Source organism: Epinephelus fuscoguttatus, linkage group LG22 (assembly GCF_011397635.1).
Source record: "Epinephelus fuscoguttatus linkage group LG22, E.fuscoguttatus.final_Chr_v1".
Taxonomy (NCBI): domain Eukaryota; kingdom Metazoa; phylum Chordata; class Actinopteri; order Perciformes; family Serranidae; genus Epinephelus; species Epinephelus fuscoguttatus.
In genome coordinates this window covers 26,197,677-26,223,321 of record NC_064773.1, presented here as the reverse complement: position 1 = coordinate 26,223,321, position 25,645 = coordinate 26,197,677, and the positions used below count along the sequence as shown (strand labels likewise).

The window sequence follows — 25,645 nt, the reverse complement described above, 5'->3', positions numbered from 1 at the left end:
CCCAAGAAGCATTCGTAAAATCCATGAAAAGTATTTAGGGTGCATGAAATAGCTTATGATTACTCAAAACTTAATTAACTGAACTGCAAGGTCATCAAATGTACTTCTGGTGAGTCATCTTTTTGTTTCTCATTTGATTGTGTCTTTGAATTTGAGATGCAACAGGAATGTATTGGCAGACGCATTACATAGTGTCATTTACAAAATTATCATTTACATGGGGACACATCCCATTTCAGTTTAATTTCTGTGTGGTTTTATTTGTCTACTTCAACATATTATTAACTTGATTTTGGGTTTTACTTGGACACAATTCAAGAAAATCAAATCAACATTGCTTAAAGGTCCAGTGTGTAGAATTTTATTTAAATACATAACTGTGTGTTCATTAGTTTATAATGACCTGTAATAAGAATGATTGTCGTTTTGTTACTTTAAAATGGGCCAGTTATATCTACATTCGAAGCAGGTCCTCTAGCATCAAGTCAGACATTTTGTTTTTAAGGTAGCCCAGAGTGGACAGCCAAACACTAGCTCGAGGTAGGGCATTTGCATTTTCGTGTTAACCACTTCAGTTCTCCTACAAGCTTGGCACATGGCATTAGTTTCAGTTCTGCAACCTCACCCAAGATGCAACTAAATCCTACACACTAGACCTTTAACAAATAAGGGTCTGGAAAAAAGTTATTATTATTATTATTGTTAGATTATTATAAGGAGGTTTTTATGGTCATGAGCCACAGACATTGACTTAATGCATCTTATCATTACATTGTTCCCACATTGGGAGGAAACCATTTGATGTGTTTCTACTTTTGAAACTTTGTTGACACAGAATAATGAAGTGCTGTGTCTTTCTGTAGATGCTTCATGATCACACATTACACTGCTGTAACAGGTGGAAACAACAACATGCGCTATCACTCAAAAATCTATTTATAACACAACAACCCACCGTCGTTCCTCTGCCATTGCAGACACTACAGAAGTCTGGATCTGCATCTGTGGCTCCGGTGAGATCCGGGCTGATGTCAAACAGCAGCAGCTCGGTGTTGGTTTCTCCTCCGTCCACACTGAACACGCCGCTCCAGAGCACCGGCGGCCCACCCGGGATCACCGCGGAGGCGATGAGTCTGCTGCCTTTACCATCATCAGAGACACGGAGAGTCGCGCCCCGCAGCGATTTGAGAGTCTCCCTTTTGCTCGTTTTGCCCTCGAGCCAAATGAGACGGATGGCGTTGCTTTGTTGATTTAAAGGCAGGATGGAGAAAAGATAAATGATTGAATTGATCTGAAATCCATCCACAAACTCCACATTGCCATCCGTGTGCCTGCCTTTGATTACAGGGGCAATGTGCTTGTCAGAGTGAGAGAATATACCTCTGTCCTGTCTGTTATTCGTATTATGAAGGAACACCGCTTCTGATACTGAGCAGCCGGTCTCTGTGGGTTTGCCTTCATTTCGCTCTATGGCACTCAGAATGTATGTCTCCGTAACTGTCTCCTCTACATCCACCAGGAAGCCGACGGACGCGCTGCTGCGCCACGGGGATCCCACCCTGATGTGCTCCTTGTACTGTACGTTTGAAATGTTCCTCAGGTCCAGCACCTCGCAGTAACCGCAGCCGATCACACCGCAGCTGATCAAAGTGTCCTCCTGAACAAGCGCTAATAACACGTTGACGCTGAAAGTTGCGTTCCACTTGTCCGTCTCAGAAACCCGGGAAAACTCAGCATCGTTCGTCTGATAACTTCCCTTCAAGATTCCTCTCTGGGTCAGACTCTGGACCAGAGTCAGGTCGTGTCTCAGCTGGTACAGCTTCTCCTCTGTGGCGATGTAAACCGTGTCGTTGGCCACGGCGAAGTGGCGGATGTCTCCATCGAAAGTGAAGCCTGCATTCTCCTCCAGGCACCGACCCGGTTCTCCCCAGAGAATAAAAAGCAGACCAGGCAGCAGGATCATCTTCTTGCTGTGGTGGCAGCCAAACGCTCACACACTGACGGTCTTCATGGCACTGTGCTCTCCTCCACACTGTCGTGCGTAAAAGCGCAGCGCGCGTCTGTTGAGAAGAGAAGTGCTGAAAGTGGGAGGGAGCGCGCCCAGCGAAACCAAAAACTGACAGACATTATAATTATTTCTATGTAATGATTTGCAACCTGTTTTCACTCAGCTGAACGTATTCCATTGTTAAAACAGCAACTACAAAGCCTACAAAGTTTGTCTTTGCACATAACCAGTGTATGCAGTGATATGACTTCCTGGCGATGGCCTCGAGCTGACTACAAAGCGTTTGATGAACACTTTCATCAGTTCACATGATGATATCCACCTCGTGAGGAGCCAAAGCCGGGGCGAGTAACAGGGAGTTGTGATTGGCCCGCTGTAGCCAGCGCATGAGTATGGTCCCTACCATCATAAAAGGGGATCTGCGCAGTTTACACAGCATATTTCATTCTCACCCAGCATCTATGAGCCATGAAACAAAGCAAAAAGTGACCACAGGCTACAGTATGACTTACGGTCGGTTACACCATTATGGTCACAGGCATTTAAAACTGCAAAATTCAACTTTCTGGATGTCTAAACTACAGCTTGAAGATATCTCGTGATGTCTGGCTGACATCTAGTGTCAGCTTTGGGAAGTTCTTTTCATCCAATTGTTGAATGTTCCTTTCAGTTTCTGAAAAGTCGTCTTGAAAAGTTTGAGTCATCGGATGAAGCTTTGAAATATGAAATCTTTATGATAATGTAGTTACCTCTGAGCAGCTTGCTGTGGTGTTTCATGTTTCTGTCCTCTGTCTCTTGTCTTGCAGGATGCTCAGTGTAGATTTCTCCGAAACAATCAGTCAGCATGATCAAAGTTGGTCCTCAGTTTGTTCCCGTTAACGTTGGAGAGCAGAGGCTGTGAGGCGTGACCCTGTGCGTCATGGATGCCCTGGTTTACAACACTGGGGCTGAACCCAGATGTCTGAACCTCATCGCACTTGCAGACTCGCAGACTTCGCGGGGCGCGTTCCCGGAAGTCTGAGAATGCGGAGGGCTTTCCAAATCCACAATTCAACCAGTCCACAAGGGGCCTCATGACGACCTTCTGCAGACTTTTAAAGAGTCCGCTTAGGTTGCAGACTTAAGCAGACTTCACTGATTTAATTGCCCACAATTCATTGCAATACGGATGTGACGTGTAGTTTTTGCAAGAGATGACTAAAAAAACTAAAAGTTATGTTTATATAAAACAGTTACTGTAGCCTATTAAAACAATACTTGAATGGTGTAGGCCACAAATAATATTCAACAACATCATGATACAGAGATGTGTAGAAATAAAGACTAACATCTCTGTATATGAATGCATGCAGTCTGTATGTGTAACAGAAATTTATTTTGTTCACCCACAAAACAACCCTACACATGGGATTTGTATCTTGTTATGTGCAGGGACAGATGCGCAAACAAACGTTTTGAATTTTCGTCGACTAAAACTTATCAACATTATTGTCTCAAGACTAAGACTAAATCTAAAACAGCTGTCAAAATGAAAACTGCGGCTCCTGAACCTTGATGCATTCAGTCCACTGAGAAACACTCTGTACATCACAGCTCGTCTGTTTCACTTCAAGTCGGGTTAGACCGTGTCTATTTAATCCTACAGCCACCAGAGGGCGCGCTCTCATTGATTTAATACACTTTGAACAAGTATGGTCTACTGATGGTGATACAGCTATCAGAACTTCACATCAATAATTTCTGATTGTTTCTACGTGTCTGTCTTACACAGCTATATATAAAGCATGGATTACAAATATCTAACGCAAAGGGCCGCTCAGGTTTCACAAGAGAGTCATTTGTTCACAATATTCCCAATCTTGTTCCCTCTCATCCTTGCTGCTTGTCCGGTGACGAGGATTGGCTTCTATAGTGTGAGCTCATGTGCAGACGAGTACAATACACTCCATAATCAATAGAAAGTATAGAGTGACGTGGGGAAAAGTAAGTGCCTTTTCTCAAATGGTCAACTAATAAAGCTGTTTTTATTAGCCGTATTTATGTTTTTCTCTGTGACCAAACTCTGAAATAAAGATAATAACATTTAAGTCAAAGAAGAAGAAAACTAAGAAAAAGAAATACAAACAGCAAGAACTATGTATGATCAACATTAAAAAATATATACATATATATACAGTACAGGCCAAAAGTTTGGACACACCTTCTCATTCAATGCGTTTTCTTTATTTTCATGACTATTTACATTGTAGATTCTCACTGAAGGCATCAAAACTATGAATGAACACATGTGGAGTTATGTACTTAACAAAAAAAGGTGAAATAACTGAAAACATGTTTTATATTCTACTTTCTTCAAAATAGCCACCCTTTGCTCTGATTATTGCTTTGCACACTCTTGGCATTCTCTCCATGAGCTTCAAGAGGTAGTCACCTGAAATGGTTTCCACTTCACAGGTGTGCCTTATCAGGGTTAATTAGTGGAATTTCTTGCTTTATCAATGGGGTTGGGACCATCAGTTGTGTTGTGCAGAAGTCAGGTTAATACACAGCCGACAGCCCTATTGGACAACTGTTAAAATTCATATTATGGCAAGAACCAATCAGCTAACTAAAGAAAAACCAGTGGCCATCATTACTTTAAGAAATGAAGGTCAGTCAGTCCGGAAAATTGCAAAAACTTTAAATGTGTCCCCAAGTGGAGTCGCAAAAACCATCAAGCGCTACAAGGAAACTAGCACACATGAGGACCGACCCAGGAAAGGAAGACCAAGAGTCACCTCTGCTTCTGAGGATAAGTTCATCCGAGTCACCAGCCTCAGAAATCGCAAGTTACCAGCAGCTCAGATCAGAGACCAGATGAATGCCACACAGAGTTCTAGCAGCAGACCCATCTCTAGAACAACTGTTAAGAGGAGACTGCGCGAATCAGGCCTTCATGGTCAAATAGCTGCTAGGAAACCACTGCTAAGGAGAGGCAACAAGCAGAAGAGATTTGTTTGGGCCAAGAAACACAAGGAATGGACATTAGACCAGTGGAAATCTGTGCTTTGGTCTGATGAGTCCAAATTTGAGATCTTTGGTTCCAACCGCCGTGTCTTTGTGAGACGCAGAACGGATGGATTCCACATGCCTGGTTCCCACTGTGAAGCATGGAGGAGGAGGTGTGATGGTGTGGGGGTGTTTTGCTGGTGACACTGTTGGGGATTTATTCAAAATTGAAGGCACACTGAACCAGCATGGCTACCACAGCATCCTGCAGCGACATGCCACCCCATCCGGTTTGCGTTTAGTTGGACGATCATTTATTTTTCAACAGGACAATGACCCCAAACACACCTTCAGGCTGTGTAAGGGCTATTTGACCAAGAAGGAGAGTGATGGAGTGCTGCGGCAGATGACCTGGCCTCCACAGTCACCGGACCTGAACCCAATCGAGATGGTTTGGGGTGAGCTGGACCGCAGAGTGAAGGCAAAGGGGCCAACAAGTGCTAAACACCTCTGGGAACTTCAAGACTGTTGGAAAACCATTTCAGGTGACTACCTCTTGAAGCTCATGGAGAGAATGCCAAGAGTGTGCAAAGCAGTAATCAGAGCAAAGGGTGGCTATTTTGAAGAAACTAGAATATAAAACATGTTTTCAGTTATTTCACCTTTTTTTGTTAAGTACATAACTCCACATGTGTTCATTCATAGTTTTGATGCCTTCAGTGAGAATCTACAATGTAAATAGTCATGAAAATAAAGAAAACGCATTGAATGAGAAGGTGTGTCCAAACTTTTGGCCTGTACTGTATATATATTTTAAGTAAAAGAAAACCAAGCACAGGAGCAATTAACAAAAACTGAATATGATTAACATTAAAACACTGATCATTTGATGTCCCCAGTTTCCTCTATCACTTATACTCCATATAATAGCAAAAGGTAATTTTTAATCACATAAAAAAGCCCCTGAACCCTGGTTTCTATGTCAGAACACACATTTGAATTCTTCAAATGGCCTCCAAGATACAACTACACCTGAGCTGAACAATATGGAAAATGGTTGAAAGATACTGTAAAATCCAAATACTAAAGACTGCAGGAAGCTTTCCTACACTCACTGTGCAGTTAAGGTTGATTCTCTAAATAATTTTTCGGGCCAAAGAGTGAAATTTACCCCAGTAACCCACAGGTGGAGAAATGGCTGTCATTATGAAATAAAAATGAACATGAGGTGCAGTGTCTTTTGTGATGATGGAGTAGCAGAAGTTCACCAGGTGTGATGTCATGTTCAGAGATTCTTCATGTCAGCAGTGAGCCTCTTTTGCCACAGACAGATCATCACCAATGCTGAAAGACAAACACAGTGACTCCTTCAAACCAAACAGACAAATAGCACCTAATCCAGAAAATGGCAACTGAAAGAAAACAGCTCTTATATTTGAACTAGTAACTGGTTTTAAGGCTAACACCAGTGATTTTGGACTGAAGCTGCCAATAGATGATACTTTGGAATCAAAGTCAACATCTTGACAATTTTTCACCAGCAGTGACATCATTGTGACAGCTGGTATTGTCTTCACTTTGTGTGTCTGTCATCACGGCAAAATGTGGTCCTAGAGACACCTATCATAGCAGGTCATGATAGGTCACAGCCATAATGTCACAACCATGTAAGATGTAGTCACGAAATTTTACAGGCGTGAGTTGAGATTAAACTCAAGGCCAGGTTCAAAGATGGTTGTGGTCCCAGCAACGGGGCTGGAAGCACTCATTTTATCGCAGCTTGACTGATCCCAAAGCAAGATGGTGTCTACTTCTTGAAAAATCATCTATATCCTGACGTCTTATTTTTGCGTTGTCTGATCTCATTCTGACAACTCTCACCTGGCTTTACTTGCACAATCCTACTGTCCGGTGGAAAAGCTTCTCACACTGTATTTTTACCACTAAACCTTCAGTATAACTACACACAATCATACAGAATCATACAGAAGCAAAGAGAAAACTGTCTAAATTAAATCAGGTTCAGGCTGTCACATTACCAGCTGGTGTTGAACTGATAGCACTGATGAAATTAATGCAGACTTCATCACATATATCACAGTCACTTTATCAGTCAGCTACTTAGAGTACTTACCAAAAATAACACAGGGTATCAGCACAAGCCGCACTGTCAGAATGACGTGATGCAATGAAGATAGAGACCCGAGTGTTACTGTCTTGTCACCGTACGCTATCTGAAAAACAAAAACGACAGTGCTATTAGAAAAGATATTTTACAGTGGGGCGTCTCACCAGAGCAGTGAGTCAAAATGCATGAAAACTAATATACTTCTGAGGGGTTTGCTGTGATATGCTTTAATCTGGTGGTATGACCCACCTTTGGCCTGTTGACAATCACAATAAACTTTAGGTTGAATTTTTTTGTATATTAGTGTCTAGACTGGTGCAGTCTGAATGAAAGATTTACTTTGAAGTGCTGAAAGGTATCATCAGGTGTCCCTTGAATCTGACACATGATAAAGTCAGGGTTGTTCCTGTATTCTTTGGTTTCCATGATGCAGGGATATTCTTGTCCATCCTTAACAGCCCACACTGACAGCTCTGCTGGGGTCATCTCCAGTTTGTCTGCCTTTTTCTGAGAAAAAAACCCCCCACTAACCTTTAGTGTGTTCATGTCCTATATCTGTACATGTGTGCTAAAAAACATGCAATACCTGTATGATGATAAGAACATCGTTTCCCATTCTTGAGGATGAGAAGTTAATGAACTCGGGGTCTGGGTAGTAGGTCATTGTTGTGGAGCAGGCCAAGGTTTCATTGGCGACTCTCAAAAACACAGTGCTGGTAGAAATCCCTGTTTTAGCTGCAGGTGTGTCATAGGTGAGACTCTGCAAGGAGGAAAAGGTAGAAAAGGGAATTTTGGTATATTTGGGCATGCACTAATCAAACAAAGGGTGTGTGACAAACAAGTGTGTGACAACAGTGACAAACAATACATATTGTTAAATGTATTTTTCTGCATGTATGTATGTATGTATGTATGTATGTATGCATTCACTGTGTCATAATTAAATGAAAACATATGGTAAATGGATAGTTATTTGAATTTAAGTTTGTTGTTTTAATCAGTAATTTTTATTTTCTTCTGAACAGAAAAAAACAGCATCAAATGGAATACATCATATGGCCATATAAATCTGTGGAAATAAGGAAGGACTAGAGAGGTAACAGAGCTGTATAATTACACAGACAACAATGCTCAGACAAACTGACTAAAAGATAATTAACAAAACTAAAAAATACAGGTAAGTAAATAAAGGAGAAAAATAATGTGTTAAATATCATTGGCAGATGTGAAGATAACTGAATGTCACATGACATTTGTAAATATTTTTTAAGGGTTTGAGCCAATATGTTGTCTAAATTTTAGTTTTTAATAATTGAATGACTTGTTCTTCTGAGTGACATTATTGAGGCCAGCCAGGGAAGGGTGGTTGCAGAAGCAGAGACCATCCATGACACTGGGGAGGGGGGTGATCGGGCAGCAGGGACAGCAAGACAGGAGGACCGTGTGTAGGAGATAATGCTTTGACTGGGCAGCAGCTACAGAGAGAAAGCTTTCAATGAGCTGGTCCTTTTTCTGGAGCTGTCTTCAGGTGGTGGATATCCCCTGTTAACTGTGAGTACTTGCTGCAGTCCGCACACACAACCTTTGAAGCTGGATTCAGCCCACAGGTAACTCATAATACAGCGTGATCATTGTAATGGACAAGTTAAAACAACAAGATAAAAGTAATCGCACGATCGATGTTAGAATAGTCTTAAAAGCAACTGCTGCTAGGCAGTGTAGAATAGTGCACTCCGGCTTATGCTCTCGCTCTTCCATGAGTGCTCCAGCAGAGGGTGAATCCTTAAATAAGTTAAAATCCACATCCAATTAATAAAACGTGGTTTATTAATGGCCACTATCAGAAAGTGTATCAAAAAGATATGCCCAATAGCCTGACAAAGGTAGACACAGAGGCTGACGCATGCGCACTACAGCTACATAACTGTCCTTCTAAACTAAGCACAAAAAAGTAAGGAAATGTGTTTGGTAGATTATTTCTTTGTCGTAACAATGCTTCTTGGCAATGAATACCACTGGAAAGCCTGTTTATTTCCCTTTTAAATGGTGCCACATTTGTAAGGAACATGCATCTGTGGGATGAGCAGCAGAGCTGAGTATGTGGGTTGCGCCCATGAAAAATTTGCCAAACCTTCTCTGCCAATGCCAAACAGCTTTTTGCCTACAGTTCCTAAGTGCTGACATGATGAGGAAACGGTCTTCTTGGGGTGCAGTCTTCTTGGGACGCCCACTTTGCAGCCTGTCTCTGACATCCCCCATGATATGGAACTTGGCCCTCAATTTGCAAATGGTACCAGGACTCACTCCAAATAATGCCGCAACTTGGTTTTGCGGATCACCAGCTTGAAGTTGCCCTTTCGCACGGGCCCTATCCACATCAGTCAAACATGGCATGCCGATGTTTGGATCAGACACCAACTGACCACTGTGGCAGGGCCCATGCTCACAGGTGCCTGATTGGCACCTGATTGTCAGCACGTGGGGGTACAAGAGTCAAAAACAACAGCAAAAAAAAAAAGCTGTTTGGCATTGGCAGAGAAGATTTGGCAATTTTTTCATGGGCGTAACCCACAAACTCAAGCCTACTGCACATCCCACAAATGCATGTTCCTTACATATGTGGCACCATCTAAAAGGGAAATAAACAGGCCTTCCAACAGTATGAGATTTATTGCAAAGAAGCATTGTTACAACAAAGAAATGATCTTGTGCTTAGTTTATTAGTTATGACACAGTTGATACAAACATAAAAACGAATATATATATATATATACACACACACACACACACACACACACACACACACACACATATGTATATAATGTTAATATGTTGTGATATTTGGACCTGATAGCTGCTGTTTCTGGGAGTTATGATTTCCTGCTGGGCATGGCTGTGCATGACCCCTTCCACAAACTCCAAGTGGGATCCCGTAAGTGTGATCTTCCTCTTCCCACTACAGGAAACAGAGCAGCAGCCAATCAGAGAAAGGGAAAAAAGCCTAGAAGGTGTTCTTACAATGACAGTCTGACATGGTGGTGAAAACACATTTGTGGCTACCACCTTTAATGATCACCTACGTATGAAAATTGATATTTTTATGTGTACGTTCCAGCTATATGTACATAAATTCTTTGTGCACCTTAACAAGCAACAGTGTTAAAAGAAGAGTTATAACAAAGGCAGAAGAGACACTTGCAACTACAAAGGGAAGTGATGATGGTGAAAGACAGTGATTTTGGGAAGTGGCTTTTCCCATGAGATGGCTCTCAACCTGGAACTGTTCCTAACTTACTGACAATGTTTCCTACAATAAGTCTCAGCCAACTCTATTGAAGTTTGTGACATAGCACTGGGGAAAGATTCCAAAATAGCCTGCTGAAGTTTTCACTGTCCTTTTTGATAGCTTTTAGTTGTGACAGTAGAGGTAAGGTAAGGTGGGACCAAGTAATTATTTGAACTGTTAAAGCTATTTTGTTGGAAGCCGTTGCATCTCCGTCTGTAATTTTCGTTTCATGTTGTGCACCACTTAGTTTTTGTATACAAACCAATTATCTTTGGTATGGTTGCCTCCATCTGGTGACATTTCCTATCAACCTGCATTTCCCCATGATGCTTCTCTATTGAAAGAGGCTGCAGAGGCTGCTCTCAGCGATGGTCTTATTTGTTTGCAATCATTGTTCTACTGTCTCAATAATGATAAGGTTGTGACTTTATTAAAGGCAGCATGCTGCATGAAGCATTGTGTATTCACTGTTCGAAATACCTGCTGAAAGACACTTTTATTGTTTATTGCTAAACAGAAGTTTTTGTTAAAAACACCGCCAAAATGATAAATGAATATAAAGCGTTCTGCCTGTTGTTTCTTCCAGCAGTGTGTGATGTTCAGTAAATAAAGCTCTTGCCCTTTGATTTAGAGAAACTCACACCAAAACATGATGTTAACCAATTAACAGAGGCTTTTCATGCTGTGCAGTCTGAGAGCAGAAGTAGGTAAAGGCAGCAGAGACTTACATCTGGATGTGTACAATTCACATTGAGTAAAAGTACCAATACCACTCCAACTGAGAAACTGAGCGAAACCATGGTGCAATGAGTTTGCACAAGTCACTGCAGTGTCCCATATTGTTCCAGCTAAAAGAATTGTTATTTAAGTTCCCACAACTGTCCATCAGATAATGGATTGCAAGCTCACTGGGTTACAGTGATCAGTATTTTATCTGAATGAGATCAGATTTGACGTTGTCACAGTCATCAAAGTATTCTTGACTGACCCAGTCACATCTCCCTCAGAAAAGCTTTCTTTTTTTATGTTATTTATGTTGGGAAAATACCAACAAATCCAGTCATACCTGATCCAGGTGCTGCTCGGTGCAATTTTGTTGCAGGATGGGGATGAGCGGTAGGTGATTTTAGCGTTGCCGTGGCAACTACCGTCTGGGAGGAGAACACATGCTTTGAACACGCCTTTGTTGTCAGCACTGGGAATGTGGAACGTTAGTTTCACACCAGTGTTGTCCCACACAGGAGATCTGATCAGAGGACACAGGATGGCAGAGAGAGAGAAACCAGTTAATCTCACTGAGATCAAGACCCACTTTTTTGGAGGGAAATTATTAAAGGGACAGTTCACCCTAAATCCAAAATACATCATTTTCCATTGCCAAATGTCATTCAGAGTCTAAGTATAATCGTATTGCTAGTCAACTGACTCACTCTTGTGGAGTGCAGTCCATGTCCGCCTGGATTCTCACTCCGATCACATCACTGAGGTTATAACCTGACAACACCGCATGGTTTCTGCCATAGAAAGACACAACGCTGGGAGTGATGGAGGAGATCTCTGGTCTCTGACAGTAAAACAGAAAGATTATGAGTTATAAACCATTACCTCTTTCCTTTACCTCTTAATTGAATGTGGATGAGGTGAGCATCAGAGGAGAAATGTGAGTGAGAACTGAGGTTCAGACTTACAGCAAAGGTCATTCCTGAGTCCATCTTTTGGCAAACACTGTCCTGAAAGAGGAAGTGAAGAGAGGACATTCAGCAGGTTTACATGATATTCACTGTACAGCACTACTGAGAGTTAATGCATCACCAGAACCTCCTCCAATCACATCACTCCTGTTCTTCAGCAGCTTCACTCACTCCCTGTTAAATAGCGTGTTGACTTTAAGATCTTACTCCTCATCTATAAGGCCATCCCCAACCTAGCTCCTCTGTACCTCTCTGAACTCTTGCACATCCACAACCCCATCTACACTCTCATGTTTCCTTTTCAATCCACCTCACTGTCCCGCCAGCCCAACTGGCCACCATGGGGTCGAGAGCCTGTAGCCGCTCTGCCCCTGCCTCTGAAACTCCCTCCCACAGGACATTCATAACATCAACTCTCTCTTCACTTTCAAATCCCACCTCAAAACTCAACTCTTTCATGGGTGTTGGTGGCTTAGTGGATTAGGGGTTTTGGTAGAATTTCAGTGTTGTTTACAGTCTTCAAATTTACAAACATCTTAAAATTAATGTGGAGCTGTTGCATTGATGTCCAAATGTTTCACTTATAAACATGTCTGGGAAGCTTATGTTAGATAAATACATAAAACATGCATAATTACATCCCCCACTCCTTGATTTGCCCAGGAACAGCTGTTTGTGCTCCAGCCACATCCAGCCTCAATACAATGCCGACACCTGAGGAGAAACAGATGTATCACCAATTATTGTTGATAACACTCATATATGATAATAATTACTTGACAAATCACCAAGACCTCATAGACCAGCTGCAGCTAACCATTACGTTGTTTCATCCACTCTTGATGTTCATTTCAGTGTTGGCACAATAAGGGCTTAAAATATTCTGAAAACTATTTTAAATCAGTTATTGTTTTCCATCATTCTCCCAAGTGACAGGTGAATTTGGTATATCCAGTGTCCAAGTCAGACATTTTGTGCAATAGGGGCACCCAGTAGCTCAGTGGTTAGAGCAGGCATCCCGTGTACAAAGGCATTGTCCTTGTCACAGCAGCTGTGTGTTCAGTTCCAGCCTGCAGCTCTTTGCTGCATGTCATCCCCCCTCTCTCCCTTAATGTTTAAATTTGTCCAGTCTCATAAAAGAAAAACATTTTAAAAAAATAAATTTTGTTTACATGCTTACTTCCCAAGAAAACCCTCTCATAATTCTACTGACACATTTGAGTGAGACTTTAAGTCACACCATGAGAGGAACAGCTCTGCACTCTTATCTCAAACACAAGCTGCAGATAAGGGATGTTGTGCTATATTTCAAGAAAATATTTTTTAGACATAGCTTTTTTCATGCATTTTGACCTTTCATCTGTATGCAAACTGAATTTTAGGTCACTGAATATTGACCTTCTGTAAAACTCTGTTATCAGTGTTGAAGCAGAGAAAACTGAGTTTTGGTTTGTAATGTCTATGTGCGCCATTGTCTCCTCTGTGTTGTGTCACAAAAGAGGCAGCATTTTAATTTGGCGGACATAAATAGTGCTGGCTCTAACATATCTAAAAGGACCATTTTTGTGTATTAGAAATTATCTGTCTACTTAGATTTCCTGAAAATGGTAGAGCACTTACAGGACAGAAGTTGGCGGTCCCCTGATGTCAGAGCAGTTGAATAGCCTCAACTGATGCGACCATTGTGTCGTCCCAAGTCTCAGCCTAACTGTGATGTGCAGGCCTGATGATTAAAAAATAATACATAAAATTTAAGAGCCTCAGTCAGAATGCTGAGCAACACACTTTTTTTATGAATTATAACAATTTACTGTGAGACAACACAAAGTAGTCAACATTTTCATCTCATAGGATTCTTGTGACAGTGTGACGGTCATCGATCATCAGGTATTTCATTCACTGGATTATTATATTTATCAGAAGTCACTGACCTTCAGCAGGAAGTGGTTTGGTTGAAAGGGGGCAGCTGCATTGTGGAAACTGTGGGGGAGGATTTTCCCAGAGGATGAAACCACTGGGACTTGATGAGCATTGACAGTTAAAGTTAGCTCGTGCCGTCTGGCCAACAGTCAGGTGTGTCTGGATGTTAAGTGTGATCTGAGAAAGGAAGGATGTGAGTGTTTAAAAGAGAAATAACTGACTGTCACAACTGACTAGAGGTAAAAGCTTATCTGTACCTGGTCGGTGTCGTCCTTTACAACTCTGTGGGAAACCATTCTGTGTTGAAAATCATCAGGAATGGATAACCAGTCTGAATCTTGGCAGTCGTCTTCAAATGTGCATCTAGGAAGAGAAATTTATGTTTTAACCATGTTTGTAATTGTTTGAAGGGGTCAGCTGCAGATGTTGTTTCCCTGACCTTGTTTTAGAGCCACACCAGATGCAGTATGGGTCCTGAGCAGACCAACAGTCCTGCACTTTTGTGTATGTGCTGCACTTTGACACAGACACACGCTTCATCTAGAACAACACACAAACACAGCAACTTAGCAACACTTACGTACATGTGACATTGTGGTTATTTAAAAAAATGTGGAAAAAGTCAAACAGAGCCTCACAGGTGTTACAGGTTCAGAGCACCGACCTGGTTTTGAAATGGCAGGTACACATGTTTAAGGTCCACTTGATCCAGATGCATTTTGGGAAACACTTTGCGGTCATCGTTGGCCCTGTAGAGCACTGTGGGACAGGTGGTGTGATAGTTCTTGTCCACAGCAAGCTGACAATGAAAATGTAGCTTTGTTATGTTTTTGACAGTCTGAGCTGCTGTTTTTTGTTTTAAGGCAGAGGTAAGGGACTTGAGTCACATGACTTGACTCAAGTCTGACTCAAGTTGCAAATTAGATGACTTGAGACTTGACTTAGACTTGAGATGGTTGAAAGGACTCAACCTTTTTTCATGTAATGAGTTCACTGTGTGTGAGAGTGTTTGTATGTGCGGTTGCTGTGCGGTTGCTGTGCACTCCCACACGCCATGAGACACCTTCCTCTCACACCACTGTGGCTCAGTGAGTTATTTTGCCTCCCCCTCCTGCTCTGCTCGCATTTTGAGACTTTTCGGAGCATGATTAATTTCCCTGTCTCTCACAGCAGCAGGTGCTTTATGTGAGTGGAGTCTTTCACCCTGTCTGTTCAGACAGGGCCTGGAGCAGGAGAGGAAGTATTTCAATCCTTTACTCTACCATACTACTACCTGAATATTACTGTGTTGCAAAGTTCATACATGAAAGTATAAGTATGATCAGGAAAATGCACCTAAAAGTACTAAAAGTTAAACTACTGTACTGAGAAAAGCGTCCCCTGTGGCTGTTATACTATTATATATATGATGTCATTAGATGACTCTGACTCATGCATTAATATAAAAGCAGGATTTTGCTATTGTAGCTGGTTGAGGTGGAGCTGATTTTGAACTATTAACCAATGATTATTATTTCAATATGGATTAATCTGCTGATTATTTTCTCCAATAATCCAATGATTTTTTGGCTCATAAAAATTATGAAAATAAGAGAAATGGTGCCACAGTCACTGAGAAGTGATACCTTCACAGTGTTTGTTTTGTTGAACTAACAGTCCAAACCTGAACATTCTTACCAACACATTACAATTAAGAAAAGCAGCAAGAAATCCTCACATTTGTGAAACTAGAACCATGAAATGCAGACCTGCCAACCTGTACGCATTTTGCGTACCAGGCACGCATTTTGACATCAAAGTACGCTGGTACGATTTGATGCTCTAAAAGTACGCATATCACTCGATCGCGCATTTCGCCGGTTTCAGTGTATTTGTCTATGTACGTAAGATGTCACTCAAGTTGATACCCGGTGAATATAGGCCAATCAGATTGCTGCATAAAAGGTGAACATGTAGGATGCTAAAATGCTTCTGTTACAATTTTAATTTTGTTATCCACTTTGTGAGTGCAGGGGACATTTTTTCAGATTATACTCTTCAAGAGCTTATTGGAGCCTCCAACTCAAAATTGAAAATGACCAGCGTCTTTTCACCTTTAGGAGACTAATTTGACAGAACTTAAACAGTCACCACATAAATTTATTGTGGCAGGAAATATGGCTGTTTATCTTGTCACGTGTACAATCTATTCGTAGAAGTTGCAGGTGTTAGTGGTTACTTTGCAGAAGTAGTGTGATGTTCTCACAGGCAGAATCATTTCAGTGGTGAAAAGTCAAAAACAGATTTTAATAGAATTAAATATGCTGGGTCTCATTGTGTGTAGGAATGATATTGACATTTCAAAATGCCAGTTTAAGTGGGGTATTCCTGAAAGTCCCTTCTTTCCACTTCAGCTTTGCCTCGCACCTAAAACCAGAGGTGGGAGTAAGTCACACATGTGGAAGTCACAAACAAGTCTCAAGTCTTAACCTTCAAGTCTCAAGTTAGTGTGGTGAAAATCAAGCAAGTCAAGTTGAGCCCCTGCTCAATTTTTAATGCAAAAACATTTCATGGTTCTAGTTTCACAAATGTGAGGATTTTTTGCTGCTTTTGCTTTTAATTATTTTCATAATTGTAAATAGGTCATTTATAGCCATCATTTGCTAATTTTTTCAATTATTTATTTTACAAACACAGATGTGAAATGTTTACAGGTTGCCACTCTGTAATGGCAGTGGTTTAAGAATTCTATGTTGAAATACAAAAATGTTTTTGAATACTCTCAACTGCATCCCGATTTCTGATTTTCCAACATATCAAAAAATTAGCAGAAATTGAAGCTTGATATGCAGCTATTGAACATAATAGTCTCGGAAAATTGTAAATATCAAACAGGCTATTAAACTTACTCCTGTGTAGATCAGAATCCCATAATTATGAGATAAGGTGTCACATTTTTTTAATTCACTGAATGCAACACACTTCCGCAACTGTCTTAGCTTGTGTTCAGCAACGATTGCGAGATCCTGATCTCTCGTGGTTACAAGATCTTTTCTCGTAATTGTGAGATGAGGTGTCAGATGAGGTGAATTTTTTTATTTTAATTGGTGAATGCAATGGGCCTCCGTACAAGAGCAGTTAACCGGTAAGAAAATAAATATTTTTTATGTCACTTTCAAGTTACTCTGTTCACTATTAATCAGAACAAAGTATGTTACTGAATGATTGGTCTTCTTAGATTGGTATGTTTTTCAATAATGAATACAACAAAGATCACTTAACTTTTTGTACACACCTTAATGAGCTGCCCATCTCCCGTCCCAATGAAGAAAACCATCCAGGCCATTTGTGTCACAGCCAGCACAGAGGTCATGTTGTTCTGCCTGAGGAGAACTGCCTTTGGCTTCAGTGTCTTTGGCTGAGAAACACAAAAAATACTGATTGTCAGATGAACATCCAACAGGTATTTTTGGATTCCTGAAGAAGACCGTAAGTATTTAGGGAACTTGAAAAAGGTAAAGATTGTTGAAGTGAAATTAACTGTCATGCTTATTCATTTTTTTGTTTGAAGAGGGTTGCAACATGAGGCACTGCCATATGTATTACAATGTGTCGGCTAAAAATCATCATTTATTTGGGGTGTACATATTATTTGTTTACATGTAGTCTGTCCATCACATCCACTGACTAAAACTACTGTACACGTAGCTACATTGCTGACCATTTAAAAAAAAGCTTAATCATAAGATTAGCTTGATCTTAGTTTGACGCAATTCAAGAAAACTAAATCAATGTTGCTTAACAAATAGCTTCAGTCAGCAAAACTTTCCTCTAATATGCTGTCACCAGCAGACAAGCCTGCACTTTGAAATAACCTCATTTTTAATGCTTGTAATTATGTAGAAACTTCCCTGGAGTAAAATTTTAGTCGTGTAATTTAATAAGGTATTGAGTCTGCAATTGTTGTTTTATTTCAAAATAAGTTTCCTTGCATTATTTTTCTAGCTTCTTGGAACTTTGCTCACACATTTCATTTTTAAAGCACTTTGTAAACTGTTATGAGAGTATGAAAAATATTACAATTATTATAAATAGGCTTTTATGGTCATTAGCCACAGACATAGACTGACTGAATTTACATTGTTCCCATAGAGGGGAAGATTTTGTCACTGAGTCAATTTCATATTTTTCTACTTTTGAAACTTTGTTGACACAGAATAATGAAGTGATGTGTCTTTCTGTAGATGCTTCATGATCACACATTACACTGCTGTAACAGGTGGAAACAACAACATGCGCTATCACTCAAAAATCTATTTATAACACAACAACCCACCGTCGTTCCTCTGCCATTGCAGACACTACAGAAGTCTGGATCTGCATCTGTGGCTCCGGTGAGATCCGGGCTGATGTCAAACAGCAGCAGCTCGGTGTTGGTTTCTCCTCCGTCCACACTGAACACGCCGCTCCAGAGCACCGGCGGCCCACCCGGGATCACCGCGGAGGCGATGAGTCTGCTGCCTTTACCATCATCAGAGACACGGAGAGTCGCGCCCCGCAGCGATTTGAGAGTCTCCCTTTTGCTCGTTTTGCCCTCGAGCCAAATGAGACGGATGGCGTTGCTTTGTTGATTTAAAGGCAGGATGGAGAAAAGATAAATGATTGAATTGATCTGAAATCCATCCACAAACTCCACATTGTCATCCGTGTGCCTGCCTTTGATTACAGGGACAGTGCGCTCGTCAAAGTAAGAGAATATACCTCTGTCCTGTTTGTTATTCGTATTATGAAGGAACACCGCTCCTGATACTGAGCAGCCGGTCTCTGTGGGTTTGCCTTCATTTTGCTCTATGGCACTCAGAATGTAAGTCTCGGTAACTGTCTCCTCTACATCCACCAGGAAGCCGACGGACGCGCTGCTGCGCCACGGGGATCCCACCCTGATGTGCTCCTTGTACTGTACGTTTGAAATGTTCCTCAGGTCCAGCACCTCGCAGTAACCGCAGCCGATCACACCGCAGCTGATCAAAGTGTCCTCCTGAACAAGCGCTAATAACACGTTGACGCTGAAAGTTGCGTTCCACTTGTCCGTCTCAGAAACCCGGGAAAACTCAGCATCGTTCGTCTGAAAACTTCCTTCAAGATTCCTCTCTGGGTCAGACTGTGGACCAGAGTCAGGTCGTGTCTCAGCTGGTACAGCCTCTCCTCTGTGGCGATGTAAACCGTGTCGTTGGCCACGGCGAAGTGGCGGATGTCTCCATCGAAAGTGAAGTCTGCATTCTCCTCCAGGCACCGACCCGGTTCTCCCCAGAGAATAAAAAGCAGACCAGGCAGCAGGATCATCTTCTTGCTGTGGTGGCAGCCAAACGCTCACACACTGACGGTCTTCATGGCACTGTGCTCTCCTCCACACTGTCGTGCGTAAAAGCGCAGCGCGCGTCTGTTGAGAAGAGAAGTGCTGAAAGTGGGAGGGAGCGCGCCCAGCGAAACCAAAAACTGACAGACATTATAATTATTTCTATGTAATGATTTGCAACCTGTTTTCACTCAGCTGAATGTATTCCGTTGTTAAAACAGCAACTACAAAGCCTACAAAGTTTGTCTTTGCACATAACCAGTGTATGCAGTGATATGACTTCCTGGCGATGGCCTCGAGCTGACTACAAAGCGTTTGATGAACACTTTCATCAGTTCACATGATGATATCCACCTCGTGAGGAGCCAAAGCCGGGGCGAGTAACAGGGAGTTGTGATTGGCCCGCTGTAGCCAGCGCATGAGTATGGTCCCTACCATCATAAAAGGATCTGCGCAGTTTACACAGCATATTTCATTCTCACCCAGCATCTATGAGCCATGAAACAAAGCAAAAAGTGACCACAGGCTACAGTATGACTTACGGTCGGTTACACCATTATGGTCACAGGCATTTAAAACTGCAAAATTCAACTTTCTGGATGTCTAAACTACAGCTTGAAGATATCTCGTGATGTCTGGCTGACATCTAGTGTCAGCTTTGGGAAGTTCTTTTCATCCAATTGTTGAATGTTCCTTTCAGTTTCTGAAAAGTCGTCTTGAAAAGTTTGAGTCATCGGATGAAGCTTTGAAATATGAAATCTTTATGATAATGTAGTTACCTCTGAGCAGCTTGCTGTGGTGTTTCATGTTTCTGTCCTCTGTCTCTTGTCTTGCAGGATGCTCAGTGTAGATTTCTCCGAAACAATCAGTCAGCATGATCAAAGTTGGTCCTCAGTTTGTTCCCGTTAACGTTGGAGAGCAGAGGCTGTGAGGCGTGACCCTGTGCGTCATGGATGCCCTGGTTTACAACACTGGGGCTGAACCCAGATGTCTGAACCTCATCGCACTTGCAGACTCGCAGACTTCGCGGGGCGCGTTCCCGGGAAGTCTGAGAATGCGGAGGGCTTTCCAAATCCACAATTCAACCAGTCCACAAGGGGCCTCATGACGACCTTCTGCAGACTTTTAAAGAGTCCGCTTAGGTTGCAGACTTAAGCAGACTTCACTGATTTAATTGCCCACAATTCATTGCAATACGGATGTGACGTGTAGTTTTTGCAAGAGATGACTAAAAAAACTAAAAGTTATGTTTATATAAAACAGTTACTGTAGCCTATTAAAACAATACTTGAATGGTGTAGGCCACAAATAATATTCAACAACATCATGATACAGAGATGTGTAGAAATAAAGACTAACATCTCTGTATATGAATGCATGCAGTCTGTATGTGTAACAGAAATTTATTTTGTTCACCCACAAAACAACCCTACACATGGGATTTGTATCTTGTTATGTGCAGGGACAGATGCGCAAACAAACGTTTTGAATTTTCGTCGACTAAAACTTATCAACATTATTGTCTCCAGACTAAGACTAAATCTAAAACAGCTGTCAAAATGAAAACTGCGGCTCCTGAACCTTGATGCATTCAGTCCACTGAGAAACACTCTGTACATCACAGCTCGTCTGTTTCACTTCAAGTCGGGTTAGACCGTGTCTATTTAATCCTACAGCCACCAGAGGGCGCGCTCTCATTGATTTAATACACTTTGAACAAGTATGGTCTACTGATGGTGATACAGCTATCAGAACTTCACATCAATAATTTCTGATTGTTTCTACGTGTCTGTCTTACACAGCTATATATAAAGCATGGATTACAAATATCTAACGCAAAGGGCCGCTCAGGTTTCACAAGAGAGTCATTTGTTCACAATATTCCCAATCTTGTTCCCTCTCATCCTTGCTGCTTGTCCGGTGAAGAGGGATTGGCTTCTATAGTGTGAGCTCATGTGCAGACGAGTACAATACACTCCATAATCAATAGAAAGTATAGAGTGACGTGGGGAAAAGTAAGTGCCTTTTCTCAAATGGTCAACTAATAAAGCTGTTTTTATTAGCCGTATTTATGTTTTTCTCTGTGACCAAACTCTGAAATAAAGATAATAACATTTAAGTCAAAGAAGAAGAAAACTAAGAAAAAGAAACACAAACAGCAATAACTATATATGATCAACACTGAAATATATATATATTTTAAGTAAAAGAAAACCAAGCACAGGAGCAATTAACAAAAACTGAATATGATTAACATTAGAAAAAAAAAAGTTTTGTTTAAAACACTGATCATTTGATGTCCCCAGTTTCCTCTATCACTTATACTCCATATAATAGCAAAAGGTAATTTTTAATCACATAAAAAAGCCCCTGAACCCTGGTTTCTATGTCAGAACACACATTTGAATTCTTCAAATGGCCTCCAAGATACAACTACACCTGAGCTGAACAATATGGAAAATGGTTGCAAGATACTGTAAAATCCAAATACTAAGACTGCAGGAAGCTTTCCTACACTCACTGTGCAGTTAAGGTTGATTCTCTAAATAATTTTGGGGCCAAAGAGTGAAATTTACCCCAGTAACCCACAGGTGGAGAAATGGCTGTCATTATGGAATAAAAATGAACATGAGGTGCAGTGTCTTTTGTGATGATGGAGTAGCAGAAGTTCACCAGGTGTGATGTCATGTTCAGAGATTCTTCATGTCAGCAGTGAGCCTCTTTTGCCACAGACAGATCATCACCAACGCTGAAAGACAAACACAGTGACTCCTTCAAACCAAACAGACAAATAGCACCTAATCCAGAAAATGGCAACTGAAAGAAAACAGCTCTTATATTTGAACTAGACAGGTTTTAAGGCTAACACCAGTGATTTTGGACTGAAGCTGCCAATAGATGATACTTTGGAATCAAAGTCAACATCTTGACATTTTTTCACCAGCAGTGACATCATTGTGACAGCTGGTATTGTCTTCACTTTGTGTCTGTCATCACGGCAAAATGTGGTCCTAGAGACACCTATCATAGCAGGTCATGATAGGTCACAGCGATAATGTCACAACCATGTAAGATGTAATCCCGAAATTTTACAGGCGTGAGTTGAGATTAAACTCAAGGCCAGGTTCAAAGATGGTTGTGGTCCCAGCAACGGGGCTGGAAGCACTCATTTTATCGCAGCTTGACTGATCCCAAAGCAAGATGGTGTCTACTTCTTGAAAAATCATCTATATCCTGACGTCTTATTTTTGCGTTGTCTGATCTCATTCTGACAACTCTCGTCTGGCTTTACTTGCACAATCCTACTGTCCGGGTGGAAAAGCTTCTCACACTGTATTTTTACCACTAAACCTTCAGTATAACTACACACAATCATACAGAATCATACAGAAGCAAAAGAGAAAACTGTCTAAATTAAATCAGGTTCAGGCTGTCACATTAACAGCTGGTGTTGAACTGATAGCACTGATGAAATTAATGCAGACTTCATCACATATATCACAGTCACTTTATCAGTCAGCTACTTAGAGTACTTACCAAAAATAACACAGGGTATCAGCACAAGCCGCACTGTCAGAATGACGTGATGCAATGAAGATAGAGACCCGAGTGTTACTGTCTTGTCACCGTACGCTATCTGAAAAACAAAAACGACAGTGCTATTAGAAAAGATATTTTACAGTGGGGCGTCTCACCAGAGCAGTGAGTCAAACATGCGTTACTATGTGTATAATTACTACGTTCAATTTAAAAGCCATTGCATGAAAACTAATATACTTCTGAGGGGTTTGCTGTGATATGCTTTAATCTGGTGGTATGACCCACCTTTGGCCTGTTGACAATCACTATAAACTTTAGGTTGATTTTTTTGTATATTAGTGTCTAGACTGGTGCAGTCTGAATGAAAGATTTACTTTGAAGTGCTGAAAGGTATCATCAGGTGTCCCTTGAATCTGACACATGAACTCAGTGTTGTCAATGGTTCTTTTGGGATCCATGATGCAGGGGTATTCTTGTCCATCCTTAACAGCCCACACTGACAGCTCTGCTGGGGTCATCTCCAGTTTGTCTGCCTTTTTCTGAAATATTGGGGGGAAAAACTCTGAGCTTTAACATATTCATGTACTACATTTGTACATGTGTGCTAAAAAACATGCATTACCTGTATGATGATAAGAACATCGTTTCCCATTCTTGAGGATGTGAAGTTAATGAACTCGGGGTCTGGGTAGTAGGTCATTGTTGTAGAGCAGGCCAAGGTTTCATTGGCAACTCTCAAAAACACAGTGCTGGTAGAAATCCCTGTTTTAGCTGCAGGTGTGTCATAGGTGAGACTCTGCAAGGAGGAAAAGGTAGAAAAGGGAATTTTGGTATATTTGGGCATGCACTAATCAAACAAAGGGTGTGTGACAAACAAGTGTGTGACAACAGTGACAAACAATACATATTGTTAAATGTATTTTTCTTTATGTATGCATTCACTGTGTCATAATTAAATGAAAACATATGGTAAATGGATAGTTATTTGAATTTAAGTTTGTTGTTTTAATCAGTAATTTTTATTTTCTTCTGAACAGAAAAAAAACAGCATCAAATGGAATACATCATATGGCCATATAAATCTGTGGAAATAAGGAAGGACTAGAGAGGTAACAGCTGTATAATTACACAGACAACAATGCTCAGACAAACTGACTAGAGACAATGAACAAAACTAAAAAATACAGATAAGTAAATAAAGGAGAAAAATAATGTGTTAAATATCATTGGCAGATGTGAAGATAACTGAATGTCACATGACATTTGTAAATATTTTTTAAGGGTTTGAGCCAATATGTTGTCTAAATTTTAGTTTATAATAATTGAATGACTTGTTCTTCTGAGTGACATTATTGAGGCCAGCCAGGGAAGGTTGGTTGCAGAAGCAGAGACCATCCATGACACTGGGGAGGGGGGTGATCAGGCAGCAGGGACAGCAAGACAGGAGGACCGTGTGTAGGAGATAATGCTTTGACTGGGCAGCAGCTACAGAGAGAAAGCTTTCAATGAGCTGGTCCTTTTTCTGGAGCTCTGTCTTCAGGTGGTGGATATTCTGTGAACTGATTACTTGTTGCAGTCCACACACACAGCCTTTGTAGCTGAATTCAGCCCACAGGTAACTCATAACACAGCATGATCATTGAAATGGGCAGTGTAGAGTGGTGCACTTCGGCTTATGCGCTCACTCTTCTGTGAGTGCTCCAGCAGAGGAAAAGTCCTTTTAACAAGTTAAAATCAGTGTTCGATGAATAAAATCCCTCAACCAGTTAAAAGATGTGGTAAAAAAGGCCAATATCTGAAAGTATATCAAAAAGATATGCCCAATAGCTTGATACAAATTCGATAAAAAGTCAAATCATGACAGGGCGTCTGACAGGTAGGCACAGATGCCGATGCATGTGCACTCCCTGTCCTTCTAGTAATTATGACACAGTTAATACATACATAAAAAAGAAACACATATAACATGTGTATTTGGTTATTTATTCATTTGATTTCTTTTTATTTCGGTAATTTAAATCTCCCATTGCTAATAATGTTAATGTCTTGTGATATTTGGACCTGGGACTTTGTGACGTCTACAGACCCACCTGAGAGCGTCTGTTTCTGGGAGTTATGATTTCCTGCTGGGCATGGCTGTGCATGACCCCTTCCACAAACTCCAAGTGGGATCCCGTAAGTGTGATCTTCCTCTTCCCACTACAGGAAACAGAGCAGCAGCCAATCAGAGAAGGGGAAAAAAGCCTAGATGGTCTTCTTACAATGAAAGCCTGACATGGTGGTGAAAACACATCTGTGGCGACCACCTAATATAAGTTTAAATCTCTTATGGACCAAAAAAAACTGTGGTGGACGGCTCCTCTCTCTTCGATGCAGGACAGAGAGATACAGAAGATCCTATATACCAACAGCCATCAGGCTTTATAATTCTTTGACATATAATAGATGAGCTGACAGATAATTGAATTTCCCCTAGGGGATGAATAAAGTTATTCTTATTCTTATTGTGGGCCCCTCTGTTCTTCTTAAGTTCAAGGTCAGTGTAAAACACATTGACTCTTTATTAAAACATAACCGTAACAAATGTGATTTTTTTTTTTTTTTACATGTATGATCTGGCTATATGTACATAAATTCTTTGTACATCTTAACAAGCAACAGTGGTAAAAGAAGAGTTATAACAAAGGCAGAAGAGCCACTTTCAGCGCTGCAACTACAAAGGGAAGTGATAATGGTGAAAGACAGTGCT

At 41.0% G+C, this 25,645-nt stretch overlaps 1 protein-coding gene across 27 annotated transcripts in view; it reads right to left on the bottom strand.

Moving 5' to 3' along the window:
- Nucleotides 1-25,645, bottom strand: part of plxnc1 (plexin C1) — an 88,112-nt gene that overhangs the window by 49,966 nt on the left and 12,501 nt on the right. Inside the window, exons 4-7 of one of the 27 annotated variants that reach the window (XM_049566285.1) lie at nt 14,461-14,561; nt 14,279-14,384; nt 14,033-14,198; nt 13,722-13,824 (exon numbers count right to left, since the gene is read on the bottom strand). The exons of 7 other annotated variants lie outside the window; for them this stretch is intronic. In XM_049566285.1, coding sequence (XP_049422242.1) covers nt 13,722-13,824; nt 14,033-14,198; nt 14,279-14,384; nt 14,461-14,561 — 476 coding nt within the window. Of the gene's footprint in view, nt 1-955; nt 2,733-2,757; nt 2,973-12,739; nt 12,816-13,721; nt 13,825-14,032; nt 14,199-14,278; nt 14,385-14,460; nt 14,562-14,685; nt 14,821-17,295; nt 17,419-18,336; nt 19,132-20,135; nt 20,527-25,645 lie in introns of those variants that run through there. 19 more of the 27 variants (XM_049566280.1, XM_049566290.1, XM_049566287.1 and 16 more) reach the window with 19 other exon arrangements.